General features: G+C 37.4%; 1 protein-coding gene across 1 annotated transcript; it reads right to left on the bottom strand.

Moving 5' to 3' along the window:
- Positions 1 to 849: 849 nt before the first annotated feature.
- LOC128651818 (fatty acid-binding protein, liver) lies at positions 850 to 6,106 on the bottom strand. Its single transcript, XM_053704798.1, has 4 exons — positions 5,999 to 6,106; positions 5,139 to 5,311; positions 2,969 to 3,058; positions 850 to 957 (listed from the first exon to the last, which is right to left on the bottom strand). Exons 1-4 carry the CDS (start codon positions 6,063 to 6,065, stop codon positions 907 to 909), a joined length of 381 nt encoding a protein of 126 aa, XP_053560773.1. The 5' UTR covers positions 6,066 to 6,106; the 3' UTR covers positions 850 to 906.
- Between the last annotated feature and the right edge of the window lie 10,186 nt (positions 6,107 to 16,292).

The raw sequence follows: 16,292 nt of genomic DNA on the forward strand, positions 1-16,292 counted from the left end.
ACCAAGAAAAATACCACCAATAAAAGTATTTTAATATGTTAAGTGTGTCTGATAGACAGCGATACAATGTCTCTCATGTGATAGGCTACTTTTACAACATCCAGCGGCGTGGATTCCAGTATAAGCTATACAGTCCTTTAGACTAATTTGTGCTAGCAGCAGAAACACAAAGCAGTGTACTTAATACATCTAGGACTTGTCATGCGTGTTTAGACCAGGTAGAATAATCCAGGATTCAGATGTAAAGTCTTGGTGACTGTAATAAGGTCTGTATTAGAACGTGGAAAACCCAGCATATACCTTCTTACTGTTGTTGCAAGTAAGGGATTACTATGACAGGGTGGCTGTGATATAGGCAGTAGGTAATATAATTTCAGACAACAAATTGTTGTTAGCAAACGACCAGTACTCACTGTTACGTGGAAAACCAGCTCTCTTCAAATGATCAGGAAATCAGAATTCAATCCTCGGTCAGAAATTGCATGCGCTTGCAATTTCTGACCGAGGATTGAATTCTGATTTGCTGATCATTTGAAGAAGAAGGCAGCTACGTAACGGTGGGGGGAGTTCGGCTGCCATATTTACCCGGTATTAGAGAAGTTAGCGACTCTGATTAGTACAGAAGCAAGGCGGCAAGGCAGAAGGGGTATAGTGCAGGCGGATCGTCGGGTTTTCATTTTCAATATGAAATAATGTTCACGGAAGTGTTGACTGTCCCTTTAAATAAACATTTTGGGTTTCATGTCCCTTTAAGCCAGTAAGTTTTCCCCACAGAATAGTGATTTATTAAATAGTGTTTTACAAGTTGCATTACACAACTTGTATAATAAATACCATAACACACATAAATTGATCAATAATGTCTTTATTACATTTTAAATGGCTAAAAAAGTTGCATATTGTAGTTTAAACTTTCCTGCTTTTCCGTGTTAATACTGCTGCGCCAATAGTAATAGTCTACAAGGGAAAAAAATAATACGTTAGTTTTTCAATAAATAACAGAATATTTTAATCACTAAGGGCCAGATTACAAGTGGATCGCTTGCATGCAAGCGATATCAGCGCTCCACTGAGTAATACCAGTGCATGCAAATGTGCACTGGTATTACAAGTTAAAGGGACACTGAACCTAAATTTTTTCTTTTGTGATTCAGATAGAGCATGACATTTTAAGCAACTTTCTAATTTACTCCTATTATCAAATTTTCTTCATTCTCTTGGTATCTTTATTTGAAATGCAAGAATGTAAGTTTAGATGCCGGCCCATTTTTGGTGAACAACCTGGGTTGTCCTTGCTGATTGGTGGATAAATTCATCCACCAATAAAAAAGGTGCTATCCAGAGTTCTGAACCCAGAAAAAAGCTTAGATGCATTCTTTTTTTTAAAATATAGCAAGAGAACGAAGAAAAATTGATAATAGGAGTAAATTAGAAAGTTGCTTAAAATTGCATGCTCTATCTGAATCACAAAAGAAAAAAATTGGGTTCAGTGTCCCTTTAAGCACTCACGAGAGTGGTCTTCCATAGGCTCCAATGGGAGCCTTGTTCTGAACCTAAGCGCAGCAAAGGGGGTAAGTAGAGCAGCGATGGCAGGAATATACACATATTAACACATATATACAGTATATATATAAGCATATATATATATATTTACAGGAAGCACACAATTCCCATACACTGCAATGTAAAGCACTTTTCACACCCCACTTGCACCAACTTTACCCCCAAAATACTGCCTAGTGCAGGTATTTGATTAAAAAATAAAAATGGTACAATGTTTATATATTAATAAAATATACTTCACTGTATTTTGGGGGCATATTTATAAAATTAACCAAAAATCTGATCTCTAGTTAATTTTAAAAGTGCTAATTGCTACAGCGAGCTTGCGGTAGCAATAACCAGCCACTTGGAATGGCTGGTTATTTATCTCACGCCTACACATGGGTAAATTTGCCTGTTAGCGCGTGCAATAAATTAGAGCTCCACTTGTAATCTAGCCCTAAATGTATATAAATGTGCACTAGAACACACGACAATATATTTTGATTGTTTTCCATATTCTTAAGTATAATTCTCACTAAGATCTTCTTCACCATGCATTATTGTATTTTTAGAGAGAGATAACATTTTAGATATGAGTAAATGTAGAAGCTCAGAGAAGAAATATTGCATTAAAATTAAGGCTTAAAGGGACAGTATACACTCATTTTCATATAATTGCATGTAATAGACACTACTTTAAAAAACAAGATGCCCAGATACTGATATAAAAATCCAGTATAAAACGATTTAAAGACTTACTTAGAAACTCTCAGTTTAGCTTTGTTGAAAAGTTAGCTGGAAAGCCCACTACAAGTGGGAAATAAGACACTTTTCCCCCCTCCCCCTTCTTTTGCATATGAAAAGACCCTTTGCACAAACAGGAGCAAGCTGGAGAAGGTAGCTGATGGTATTCTAATAAAACTTTGGGGCTTGGTTAGGAGTCTGAAAATCAGAGCAATGTTATTTAAAAATAAGCAAAACTATACATTTAAAAAAAAAAACTTTATGGACTATATAAATTGATCATCTACAAAATATATATGCAAAGAAAAAGAGTGTATAATGGCCCTTAACAAAGCTGAGAGATGTCTTATCTGTTAGCCAATATAAAGAAGGTACCGTGTGTGAATAGGGGACACATAATAAACGTCTAACTTCTTATCTATAGCTGACATTGCATTTATATATCTGTATCAATTTTGTAAAACCATTGTGTAACTCATTGTAAAACCTCTATAACCTTTATCCTAACACTAAGAATATCTTCTTCTAAATGATCTCTTCTTACTGAAAGTATGTTTCTTCTCTGACAACTCATAGTCCTAAATACTTAATCTTCTTTCTTAAATTATCCTATGGCTGGTCTCTGTAACCAATCCAGTTAATGCCTTCCCAAGCTTGCTTTATAAATATTTGCACATACCTCCACCATTTCATTCCCATGAACCTCTTGTATGTGGGAGAACTTGTCACTCTTGCATATGAGTTTTCCCCCTTCCAGATTAACAGTTACCTACAAAGTATAACATCGGTTGTAAATTTTATTTCTGAAAACACCAATTAAATAGATTTTAGGATCTCTGAGTTTAAATTAGAAAGGTTTTAATATGTAATTTGACAGGGGCTGTAAGACATCCTGTGTATCTCATCTTTTAGGACTTTCAGTAATGCAAAACCTTAACATCACACACACACATACATACATACACACACGCATACATACACACACAGACACATACACACACACACACACACATAGACATATATCATTCTATCATTCACACACACATACATAAACACACACATACATACACACATGCATAAATACACACACAAACACACATAGACATATATCATTCACACACACATACATAAACACACACATACATACACACACGCATACATACACACACGCATACATACATACACACATACACACACACAGACACACATAGACATATATCATTCACACACACATACATAAACACAGACATATATACACACACGCATACATACACACACGCATACATACATACACACACAGACACACATAGACATATATCATTCACACACACATACATAAACACACACATACATACACACACGCATACATACACACACACACACATAGACATATATCATTCACACACACATACATAAACACACACATACATACACACACGCATACATACACACACACACACACACACATAGACATATATCATTCACACACACATACATAAACACACACATACATACACACACGCATACATACACACAGACGCATAAACACACATACACAGACACATACATACACATATAATCACAGACATATACACACACATATACATACACATACACACACACACAAAAGGAACATTTTTTAAGCTGTTTAGTCAGATTTCTAAAAATTATTAACACATGTTAAATCAGAAAAGAGGATGTAAAAAGAAACAAAACAAGTGCTACTGTATACTGTTGTATTTGAAAACAATATGTATTAAATGCACTTGATATCTTGCTTACAAAGTATGAACATTTTTTCTTTAATATAAATGTCTGCAGAGATATGAATAAGAAAATACTCACTATTTACAAAGTATAAAATGATTGCCATACAGTTTAATCTTATATATGAATAATTAGGATTTTTTCTTTATTTTATTAAATACATTTAATATCAGCAAGATTTACTGCATTTCATGTTTGGGGCTTTTATTAAGATACCTGTTTTATACGAATCCAATGATCAATCAAGAATGTTGTATAATTTTATTGTTTTGCTTTTATTATGTCTTATTTGAACACATTAAAGTATCTCTAGTATTTTTTTGATGTTATTTGTTTTGCTGATGTTAAATAAATAAAACTAGTCAGTCTGGATAATTTCTCAGATTATTATGTACTTGTTGCAGAACTGAACATGTATGATGTACCTGGAAAAGTGATCATTTAAGGTGAAATCTCAATTTCAAAATAATTTTCCTTCTCCACACATCCTACACGTACTACTTTTAACAATAATTAAACCAATAAAGGATACAACTGTGCAAACACGAATACCAATAAGATACTAATGTTCCTTTAAAGGGACACTGAACCCAAATTTTTTATTTCGTGATTCAGATAGAGCATGCAATTTTAAGCAACTTTCTAATTTACTCCTATTATCAATTTTTATTTGTTCTCTTGCTATCTGTATTTGAAAAAGAAGGCATCTAAGCTTTTTTTTTTGTTTAGAACTCTGGACAGCACTTTTTTTATTGGTGGATGAATTTATCCACCAATCAGCAAGGACAACCTATGTTGTTCACCAAAAATGGGCTGAACTTACATTCTTGCATTTCAAATAAAGATACAAAGAGAACGAAGAAAATTTGATAATACGAGTAAATGAGAAAGTTGCTTAAAATTTCATGCTCTATCTGAATCATGAAAGAAAGAATTTGGGTTCAGTGTCCCTTTAAGCATGAAGGAATATTCAAATATTCATGTATTGTATTATGTGATTTATTGAGGGTTATATTGGTAAAATATACCATGGGTAGTTCAGGAAAAACCCATTAACCATAAATGAGTCTATTTCATGTTACCTTGAGCTTCTTGCCGTCCACAGAAGTGATTTCTGATTCCTTCCCAATAGTAAAATAATTAGTCTGAGAGTGTTTGGGTGTCTTTGAAGTTACTGTAAAATTGTTACCATTTTGTTGAATTTCAATTATTGGGTTGATATCTTTGGCCACCTTAATAATGTCTTCTGTTAAACCTGGATATAGATTAAGCAATTTCAGAAACCATAGGAATACAGTTGCTAGTGTGCAAGAATGTTACTTCTGACTAATCTCTTGTAAAGAAAGAGTAAGGGTAGATGATAAGGAGAGGCAAAAGAAAGCCGAGTTACTTTATGGCTCACAATATCCACATATCCTTCACCACTGGTACACGCACTGTTTTTATTTACATGGAAACCCTGTGCTAGGTGTACACACTAGATTAAGGGTGACAGCAATAACTGATAAATGTATAAATAGATTGGTAGATAAATCTAAGAAATTATGTAATACTGCCTTTCTTAATGACATTGATCAAACTTACATAGTCTACACATAATGCGATTTTGTTTCCTGCACAAAATAAAAAATTTCCAGTTCCACCAATACCTCTATGAAACAATTTAGTTTTAAAACCAATTTGAATTTTTCATTGGCAAAGCACATACTGTAGATACATCACACTTAGTGTTGAACTACCATACTGGTTAAGGCTTTGCCCCCATTTTGGTGGGCTATTTCTTATGTTCTTCAAACATTTCACATATCCAATCTTCACTGCATATCTACTTGTTCTGTCAATATTGTAGTTTTTAGTAGTTTGCAGTTTATTGATATGATCTGATGTTAAGTAATTTCTCTTTAGACTTTTCTCCTAAAGGCTCAGTGGGAATGTTACTTACCTACAGCCCTCAGGAAATTCTCATAGTTTTCTTGTGAATAAACTTGCCAAGTTCCGCTGAAAACCATTGTAATATTACTGTTGGGAAGGATTCAACTGAAATAATGGATGAGTGATAGTACTGCTCTCAGACAAGGGGGTTTATATTTTATTGGCCCACACCCTTCATGTTATAATTATTAACTACTGGGTAGTCGATCAAATAATGCTTTATTTAATGGACCTGAGATTGACCCAGAGTTCAGTGTACGCTGTTTTACGTAGTATTGATGAAATCATGTGATCCTCATGTCACTTTTCATTTCCCTGTATGTCTTTGCTACTATTGCAATATTCATCAGCTGTTTGAGCACCATTAGGACCAGGGACAATAGGGTGTGTATTAGATAGAAACAACACTGGGGCCTGCAATATCTCTGGATCCCACATGCCATCCACAATTCATCAAGTATCTAGTTTGTGCAAATGCCCCCTGCCCCTACTGTGCAGACAACTTCTCCTTACCATCTCCCTTCACCATTGTTAACAAAGGATGTGGTGTTCAGGCATCATCTGAAATCTGACAGTGCATATAGCTGGCATAATGGGATTTGCAGGTGTTACATATCAAGTACCTATTGATAACAAAGGGCCAGATTACGAGTGGCGCACTATTGTTAGCGCAAGGAGCGCAATCACAGTGTTCTTTATGCTCAAAACCATATTACAAAGGGTGCACTGTTTTAATTACCGCAAATTAATTTGCACAAATTCACTGTAATTTACACTCCGCATATTTTCTATGGGTGGCATTGAGTGACAATGTCCGCCTGTATTACAAATTGAAAGTAAATGTGATCACATTTAACAGTGAAACTTTTTATGAAACCTGAAAGGTTGTATAAAGAGTTTAGCCAGAGGAAACAGTTGCGCTAAACTATTCTATTAACCCCTAAACCACCACATCCCAACATCGCAAGCTACCCCTCTACACTATTAACCCCTAAACCACCACAACCCCACATTGCAAACTACCCCTCTACACTATTAACCCCTAAACCGCCACAACCCCACATCACAAACTACCCCTCTACACTATTAACCCCTAAACTGTCATCACCCCCACCGCAAAGTAACTCATTAAAAAAAACTAACCTACCTGTAAAAAATAAAAAAACCTCACCTTATCTTAAAAGTAAAAACCCTAACCTTACCTGAAAAATAAATAAACCTAGCATTACAGAAAAAAACAAACAGTTATGCCTATTCTAAAACCACACTTTAAAAAAAAAAAGCTTAATAAAAAAACCCTCTAATACCACTTAACTACAGAAATAGCCCTTAAAATTACCTTTTGAAGGGCATTGCCCTAAAGTGATTTAGCAATTTTTTAATAAAAAAAACCTTTCCCCACTAAGGGCCAGATTACAAGTAGAATGCTAAATTATTGCATGCCCAATTTGCCCGTTTACAGGGGCTCGATAATTAACCAGCCATTACATGGTCTATGGGAACTTTGTGTTCCCAGTAAATATATATGTATATGATAATTTACATATATTTTTTGTGTTAATATGCTGCACTACTTACCCCATTCGCTCCGCTTAGGTATTGGAGCCTATGGAAGCACCCTCTCATGAGTGCAATGCTTCCCAGCAATGCGAATGTCAGCTTAACTTGTAATACCAGCGCACATTTGGGTTTCGACAGGCTAGAATGATTCCAAGTTATAATACGCAATAAATGAGCTGCTCTATACTAGTTTAGGAGGAACCCCCAAACCTCCATCTTCTTTACTAAGCTATAATGTTTGGCAGGAGATGCAAGGTCTTTGATATGACCAGATGAATTGCTCAATTAAAGGGACACTGAACCCAATTTTTTTCTTTTGTAATTCAGAAAGAGCATGCAATTTTAAGCAACTTTCTAATTTACTCCTATTATCAAATTTTCTTCGTTCTCTTGCTATCATTATTTGAAAAAGAAGGCATCTAAGCTTTTTTTTTGGTTTCAGTACTCTGGACAGCACTTTTTTATTGGTGGATGAATTTATCCACCAATCAGCAAGGACAACCCAGGTTGTTCACCAAAAATGGGCCGGCATCTATACTTACATTCTTGCATTTCAAATAAAGATATCAAGAGAATTAAGAAAATTTGATAATAGGAGTAAATTAGAAAGTTGCTTAAAATTTCATGTTCAATCTGAATCATGAAAGAAAATTTTTGGGTACAGTGTCCCTTTAACCTTTTTTGAGTAGTTAAATATTGTTTTGGTAAGGCAAGTGGAAGTACTTAATATATATGTATATTTGGGAAGTAACATCATTTTAATTGTGTTGATGCACCCCATCAAAGACAAATGACCCTGCTTATGCCAAGTGTGTAAATGCTCTTGAACTTTAACTCGAAGAGGGAGGTAGTTAAGTTCAAATAAATGTGATAGGTTGGGGGGTAAAATTGTGCCTCGGTACGGAATTGAAGCTACCAGCACAAAAGCATCATTAGATTTTACAAAATAAATATCAAAGGAAAAGAAAGTTTGGAGCAGCAGTAGTATCAATTTTCTGTACAAGCTTCATATAGCCTTAGTACACAAATAAGCTTACGCGTTTCGGCATTTAAGTCTGAGTATGGCGTAAATGCCGAAACGCGTAAGCTTATTTGTGTACTGAGGGTATATGAAGCTTGTACATTATTTGTGTTCCTCTTTTAATGAAAGCTGAATATAGCTGAATAAGGCAAAAAAAATTTATACTACTGCTGCTCCGAACTTTCTTTTCCTTTGATACTTACTTGGGCCGTTACAGAGTCACAGCAGCAAACTACTACCCCCCAAGATGAATCTGACGTTGTCAGCGTTTGCTGTCTCTAAGGATTAACACATACACCCTGCAAATTGGATCTCCGGTCTCCAGAACCACTTACCCCTGGTAAGCCGGCCGCGACGGATGACATCACAGCAAGATACGAGCAGTTGAGCGCAAGGCTTGTGTGAGCAGAGGACTCCAAGCCCAGGTACCACTGTCCGCGTCTAAACCAGGAGAGAGGTCTCCCTAACGGCTAGAGATTAGCAAGCATAACCAGCACAGCCGTGAAGACGGGGTAAGTAGAGAGACTTCTGGCTTCTCCGGGGCTGTGTATGCAAACTGTTGGGGACCAGTGCAGAGAAGGGTTGCTCCTCCACCCTGAGGGGCATTTTTTTTGTTTACAAAATAAATGTCATCCTGGGGTATATTGAAAGGCATAATAACGGAATTGTGTATATTTACTGTGAAATTGTAGTTTATAGTCCGCTAATAAGGTAAATTAACTAGGCAGTGATGTTTGTGGAGATCGTAAGGTACAAATGATATCATCTGCGAATAACAAACATTTTTGGTTAATGGTATCATTTACTACACCCTCTATAGTAGAATTATTTCTGACAGAGATAGCTAAAAGTTCCTCTGTAAGGGCGAACACGAGAGGGGAAAGGGGGAAGCCCTGTCTAGTCCCATTTCTAATCTGGAAACTATGGGAAAGAGAGCTGCTGGCTTGTACTCTTGATGATGGGTTGGTACAAAGAGTTTAGATTCAGTTAAAACGGCAGTTTACTGCAGAATTGTTATTGTTTTAAAAAACAGATAATAGCTTTTTTACCCATTCCCCAATTTTGCATAACCAACACAGTTATATCAGGGCCGTTCCTAGAGAATCTAGCTCCCAGGGCAAAATTCCAAAATGTGCCCCCCCTCACAGATTTTAAAGTCCCCCTCCTAGACCTTGCATGTTACTCTGTCATTTAGATGTCTGTTTCAAAGCAGCAGTGCACTACTGGGACCTAGCTGAACACATCTGGTGAGCAAATGACAAGAGACAAATGTGTGTTGCTGCCAACTATCAGTTTGCTCCTAGTAGTGCATTGCTGCTGCTAAGGATATGTACATATGCTTTTCAACAATGGATACCAAGGGAACAAGAATAATAGAATTGTCTTAAAATTTTATGGTGTATCATGAATTATGAAAGTTTAATTTTGACTTTCCTATTCCTTTAAATATGTCCTTTATCTACTACTAAAAATATCTTTATATCTTTTACTAATTGCCATTATATTTATACTTTTCTTATAGCTATGCATATTTATTTGTTCAATGCATATCAATCCCTTTAAATTCTTAACCAAAATGTATCTACAAAACTTCCATTAGACTTTAAAGTTGAACTTTGCAGAAAAGTCATCAGGTAAGATTTTCTAAAGGATTGCAATATGTCACTAGGTGTATTTGTAACATATTTAGGGGTCTATTACAATTATTTAGAAAAGTTATAAATTATTTTTTTTTTACAAAATTCACTATTAAAGTCTATGGGGCCTATTTATGAAAGGCCTGTCGGACATGATCCGACATTGCGGATCATGTCCGACAGACCTTGTTGAATGCGGAGAGCAATACGCGGACAGACATTGCCGGAAATCAACTTGATCGAGTACGATCGGGTTGATTGACACCCCCCTGCTGGCGGCCCATTGGCCGCGAGTCTGCAGGGGGTGGCGTTGCACCAGCAGCTCTTGTGAGCTGCTGGTGCAATGCTGAGTACAGCGAGCTCTTGTTTTTTTATCTTTTTAGGAAATACAATAACATGTTTACTATTAGCCATTCTGTTGTAGATGTGTTCAGAAGTTTAAAGGGATATTCTGTATTGGCAAAAATGCTTCTAGTAAAAGTCATCACTGCTTTAGTGTTAGCATTTTGCTCTGCACGTGCCTGTGAAGCATAGTTAGATATTCTCAGTGCACCAGCAGCTGCTCAAAGAACCAGTGGGGCTTGTACCATGTTAGCAATGACGCAAAGTGAGTGATTTCCAGATGATACAACCACCTTAGGCTCTCTGAGCAAGTGCTAAATTTAAAATGCTGGTGGACGGATCATACTTATTTACTGGTCCTTTAAATACACTTTTGAAACAGAAATAGCTTTTACTAGAAGCATTTATATTAATTTATGTATATTGTATAAATATATTTGTATACATGCTTCTATTTAAAACGGAAATGCACTTTTGGCTGGAATGTCCCCTTACTGATCCTTTAACCTCATCACCCAATCCGACGTATATAAACATTGTGCGGTACTTTGCTCATTGTACTACTCATCATTAAGTTACAGCCAAGAGCTGGAGTTCCTGAAGCTCCAGGCATCTGCCGCATATGGAACCAGAGCGCGATCAGTACTCCGGTTCCATATGACGGCAGATTGTGATCGTTACAGACAGTGACACTGTGTGTGTCACCATCTGTAACGATCATTGCTGGTGCCAGCGGGAGGTGTGGGTGGGTGGGCGGAGGGTGGAGGGAGAGGGTGTGCCCTACACTACAAAGAAAAAAAATAAAGAGACAGTGAGAAATGGGGCAGCTACACTACAGAAAAAGGGTTGTGGGGACGTCACTAAGTGGCGATCGAGGGAGTGGGGGAAATATAATTATTGATTTTTTTTATTTTATCGCATTTGGTGGTAAAATGGTGGCATGAAATATACCAAAATGTGTCTAGATCAATACCTTGGGTTGTCTACTTAATATACAGTATATATTTCTGTTTAAATAGAGTGATAGCAAAAATGCTTACAATTCTCCATTTTTGGCATCCTGCACTCCCTCCATAGCCTCCTGGGCACTGGATCCGGTTGGGGGATGTGCCTAGCAACTCAGACAGTCCCCCACTTTTTCACTGCTGATCACAGTGTTATACTGTAATTAGCCTGATCAGTTTAATAGTACTGATCAGTAGTTTTGGGTTGTTATTTTTTTTTAGCTACGGTTAAATCCTTCACTTGAATTTTTAAGTTTAACCCTTTCTGGCCCTTTCCTGCTGTTTTTAGGGAATAGGGTGTGGTTATTGGCAGGTTGTAATTGAGGGGTGAAGTGGAAATTGGTGGGTGGTAAGGGATTTAGTGTTACTGTTGGGGATAAAAAAATTAATCCCCTATGGCATCACACTATACAGCAGAAGAGGCTTACACCATTCTTGCACAAGATTCAGGGAGTGAAACCTTGTCTGCTTTATCTGATAGCAAAACTCTTTCGGCATCAGATATAGAACCCCTGAGTGATGCATCTAGTGATGGTGCTCCCTGTCTACCACCAACTAAAAGGAGGTGTCTGACAATATCCGAAGAAAATTGGTTACCCCCAAATTTAACTGCCCATGAAATTCCCCCATTTACAGCAACTCTTGGCCTCACAACCACCATTACAGTTTGTGAGCCGAATATTTGAACTTGTTTCTGACAGATAACATGTTTGAGAATATAGCTAGTATCTGTCAGAAAATCTCAATGTTTGAAAAAATACCTGGCACCCCACTGACCTATCTGAAATTAAAAAGTTTTGGGCACTGACATTGTTAAGGTCCATAGTCAGAAACCCAGCATACTTTCCTACTGGAACCAGAATCCAATCCTGGCTGCTCCTCTTTTCCCAGGGATTATGAGATAGATACAAACAGCTGCTGTAGTTTCTTTATTTTAAGATAATGCCCAGTGTCCCCTAGAAGTGAGCCCTTGCATGACAGGCTATATAAGATAAGGCCCGAGCTAAACCACCTCTCATAGATGAATCCCTTATGAAATTTAAGGGAAGATTGCTTTTCAAGCAATATATTATATCCAAGCAGTCACACTTTGGAATAAAATGCTATAAATTGTGAGAATGCAGCACAGGTTATACCTAGGCATTTCACATTTATGAGGGAAAAGATAGCCACCTCAATCCACCTGGCTGCACAGATTCAATTGGCACAAACAGAGAAATTGTATGGGATCTCCTATCCATGTTGAAAAAAGGGTACCATCTATGGCTGGACAATTATTATACAACCATAAGGTTGATTAAAAAATTATTTTCGTTTGAAACCCTGGTCTGTGGCACAGTGCGTAAAAATTGTACAGATTTCCCCCAGAAGCTGACATATGGCAAAAAAACGTATGGGCACAATGTCATCTTTACGCCAAGGGGAACTATTGGCCCTTTGGTACACTGACAAAAAGTAGTTCATATGCTGTCCACAATGCACACTGAAACTACAGTGCTAGGGGCCCATTTATCAAGCTCTGGATGGAGCTTGAGGGCCTGTGTTTCTGGCAAGCCTTCAGGCTCGCCAGAAACACCTGTTATGAAGCAGCAGTCTAAAGACCGCTGCTCCATAACCTATCCGCCTGCTCTGAGCAGGCGGATAGACATCGCTGCAATTCAACCTGATCGAGTACGATCGGGTTGATTGACACCCCCCCTGCTGGCGACCGATTGGCCGCGAATCTGCAGGGGGCGGCGTTGCACCAGCTGGTGCAATGCTGAATACGGAGAGTGTATTGCTCTCCGCATTCAGCGAGGTCTGTCGGACCTGATCCACACTGTCGGATCAGGTCCGACAGACCTTTGTTAAATAGGCCCCCTAGTGTCTGTGAAAGCTACAGAGGAACAGACCCAAAAACAAAGTTCATTGTGGAGTACAGCAAAAATATGGGGGTGGGAGTAGATTTAGCTGACCAGTGTATACAGCTATATCTGGCTGACCAGACCCTGGTACAAAAAAGTAATGCAGGTCACAGTGTATATTGCATATGTGATGTACAAAAAAAGCAGGCACAGGGAAACCATACACTTTTCTTGAATTTTTGTTAAATATTTTATCTGATATTTTGTTTAACCAGACCCCTAATACTCCCACATTTCAGGTAGAAAATGTCCAGAGACTTTGCGGCAGGCATTTTCTCTCCCTCTATGGTTAATTTTTTGAGCACTAATTGCTACCGTGAGCTTGGGGTAGCAATAACCAGACACTTGTAATGGCTGGTTATTTATTGCACGCCCATAAATGAGCGAATTTACCTAGTTACGGGCACGCAATAAATTAGCGCTTCACTTGTAATCTAGCCCTAAATTTGGCCAGGTGTTGTGACTAAGTGGCTGCAAAACAAATTGGGCATACCCCTTTTGAAATACCCTGGGTTGTCTACTTTTGCAAATGGCATACCATAATGTCTCAAAGGCAACAAAGGCCCACAAAACCAATGTACCAAATTTCCATGTAAATGGGCAGGCCCCATGTTTGGCCCTGTAACTTATCAAAACCCCATAAAACCTGTACATGGGGTGTATCGCTGTACTCATGGGACAACCCTGAACACAAATATGGGTGTTTCATTGCAGGAAAATCTATCAGGATTATGATATTCACAATAAAATTGCTTGGAAAACATACAATTTTTAATTTCTTACACTTAGATTTATTCATATAAAATTATAGGTTATATATAAATATTAGATGTTAAAAGAAAGCCATATATGCCCTCTACAAAGTAATATATAATAAGTGTGGGTGCACTTAAAGGGACAGTCAACACCAAAAAAAATTGTGGTTAAAAAGATAGATAATCCCTTTATTACCCATTCCCCAGTTTTGTATAACCATAATAATACACTTTTTACTCTGTGATTACCTTGTATCTAAGGCTCTGCAGACTGCCCCCTTATTTCAGTTCTTTTGACAGACTTGCATTTTAGCCAATTAGTGCTAGGTAACTTCACGTGCGTGAACTCAATGTTATCTACTTGGCACACATGAGCTAACGCCCTATAGTGGTGAAAAACTGTCAAAATACATTCACATAACAGGTGGCCTTCAAGGTCTAAGAAATTAGCATATGAGGCTACCTAGGTTTAGCTTGCAACTAAAAATACCTAGAAAACAAAGCAAAATTGGTGATACACGTAAATTGACAAGTTGTTTAAAATAACATGCCCTATTTGAATCATAAAAGTTTATTTTGGACTTGACTGTCCCTTTAATGTGAAAGATGTAAATTATGGTTGCTCAAAAATATAGCTCAATTTCTAGGTTTTATTTACATTCAGGACTTTGACAATTGCCACCGTCACTCCATCATGAAGGGGTTAAACATCATACTAGGAGAATACAAATATAATACGCATTTGATGAGATATTTTCATTCTAACCGTTTAAATCTAAACCAAGATCTTCCAAATTGTATTTGCTAATATATATGTTCATAAAAATGTAATGTGATATTGAAAAATGTTATAAGGATATATGAGTTGCTGCATACACATACATTATGTGTATAGTATGATCGAAAACCATTTGAACACTGATAAAGGGAAACTGTTAATGGTTCCTAAAGCACTTCATTGGGGTGCTCTTTGTATCACATGTATGCAATCTATGGCTCTCATGACTTTTGGCCTTTTCTCCACATACATAAAAGTTCCTAATAAAATTTTACCAACACTGAGGAGTGGGTGAAATGAAATAAACCTTTTTGCAGTACTACTTCCCTACCTCAGGAGATGGGTCAAACACCTTGAGAAAGTAGTTTGAGCCAATCCATTAACAAGCCCTTCAGCTGGCTGAAAACTGCCAGAGGCCAGAAAATTAATACAAATGGACATTCTAGCCAGTCTAGGTACATCCCTGTTAGTCTGAAATATTGGGTCCAAGTGATCCTTTAGAAGGTCCACCTCCCTCAGCCCTTCATGTAGAACCCTTTGACAAAAATATTCTGGGGACTCTGGATCTTTAAGATCCCTGGTTTGGTTCTACCCCAAGTTGTATTACCCTTACATGGATATCTACCCCTCTCCCCTTTTTCATCTGCCTTAATGGGACCTGCCCCCTTTTTATCACTCTATATTTCTCCAGCTTAGTTTTTGCCGCTAGATGGCCTGGACATCTCATTCACAGAGCCATAATATGAACTTCTGTCACTACCTTTTTTTCTCCCTTTCTTTTTTTACTCTCTCATGCATAGCTATTTGCAAAGACTTTGCTGCTCAGCCTATCACGGACACTGTCATTGGCAGTACATCTCACCCTTCTCTGGTTCTCCAGTGCCTTGCCGCTCTCACAGTCTGCAGTCCCTGCAGCTAACACAGAACTCTAGGTGATTAAACAGAGCATAATCCAATTGACTGATGTGGCCATGTAATTTGTAATTTTTATAATTTCCTAATTATGGGTAGCTTAACAGCTTTTTTGCTTAAAGGGTAAATCATTTATTAACCAACCAGTCTTCATATTTTAAAATAATATTTTATTAGCAAATTTTGAATTCATGTTAAATTTGCATGTTTGCAATGTGTATAATGAGTCCATTATATTAAGGCCGCTGTGTGACAAGGTTCTCAACTTGAGAACCTTTCTGCCCGGCTTCTCATCAAACGGACAGTGGACACTGCTTATGCTGCTTACTGTATTGAGTCCAATGTGTCTTTTTCAAGAGAATAAAAGTAACATAAAATAGCTATCTTTTAT

This window comes from Bombina bombina, chromosome 3, assembly GCF_027579735.1.
Source record: "Bombina bombina isolate aBomBom1 chromosome 3, aBomBom1.pri, whole genome shotgun sequence".
Lineage (NCBI taxonomy): Eukaryota > Metazoa > Chordata > Amphibia > Anura > Bombinatoridae > Bombina > Bombina bombina.

Excerpts from the sequence above, each read along its gene's own strand:
- LOC128651818 (XM_053704798.1), bottom strand. The coding sequence starts at position 6,065 with ATGGTTTTCAGCGGAACTTGGCAAGTTTATTCACAAGAAAACTATGAG. Across the intron at positions 5,312-5,998 it reads GAATTTCCTGAGGGCTGTAG|GTTTAACAGAAGACATTATT; the intron begins GTAAGTAACATT and ends ATCTATATCCAG. Across the intron at positions 3,059-5,138 it reads TGGACGGCAAGAAGCTCAAG|GTAACTGTTAATCTGGAAGG; the intron begins GTAACATGAAAT and ends TATACTTTGTAG.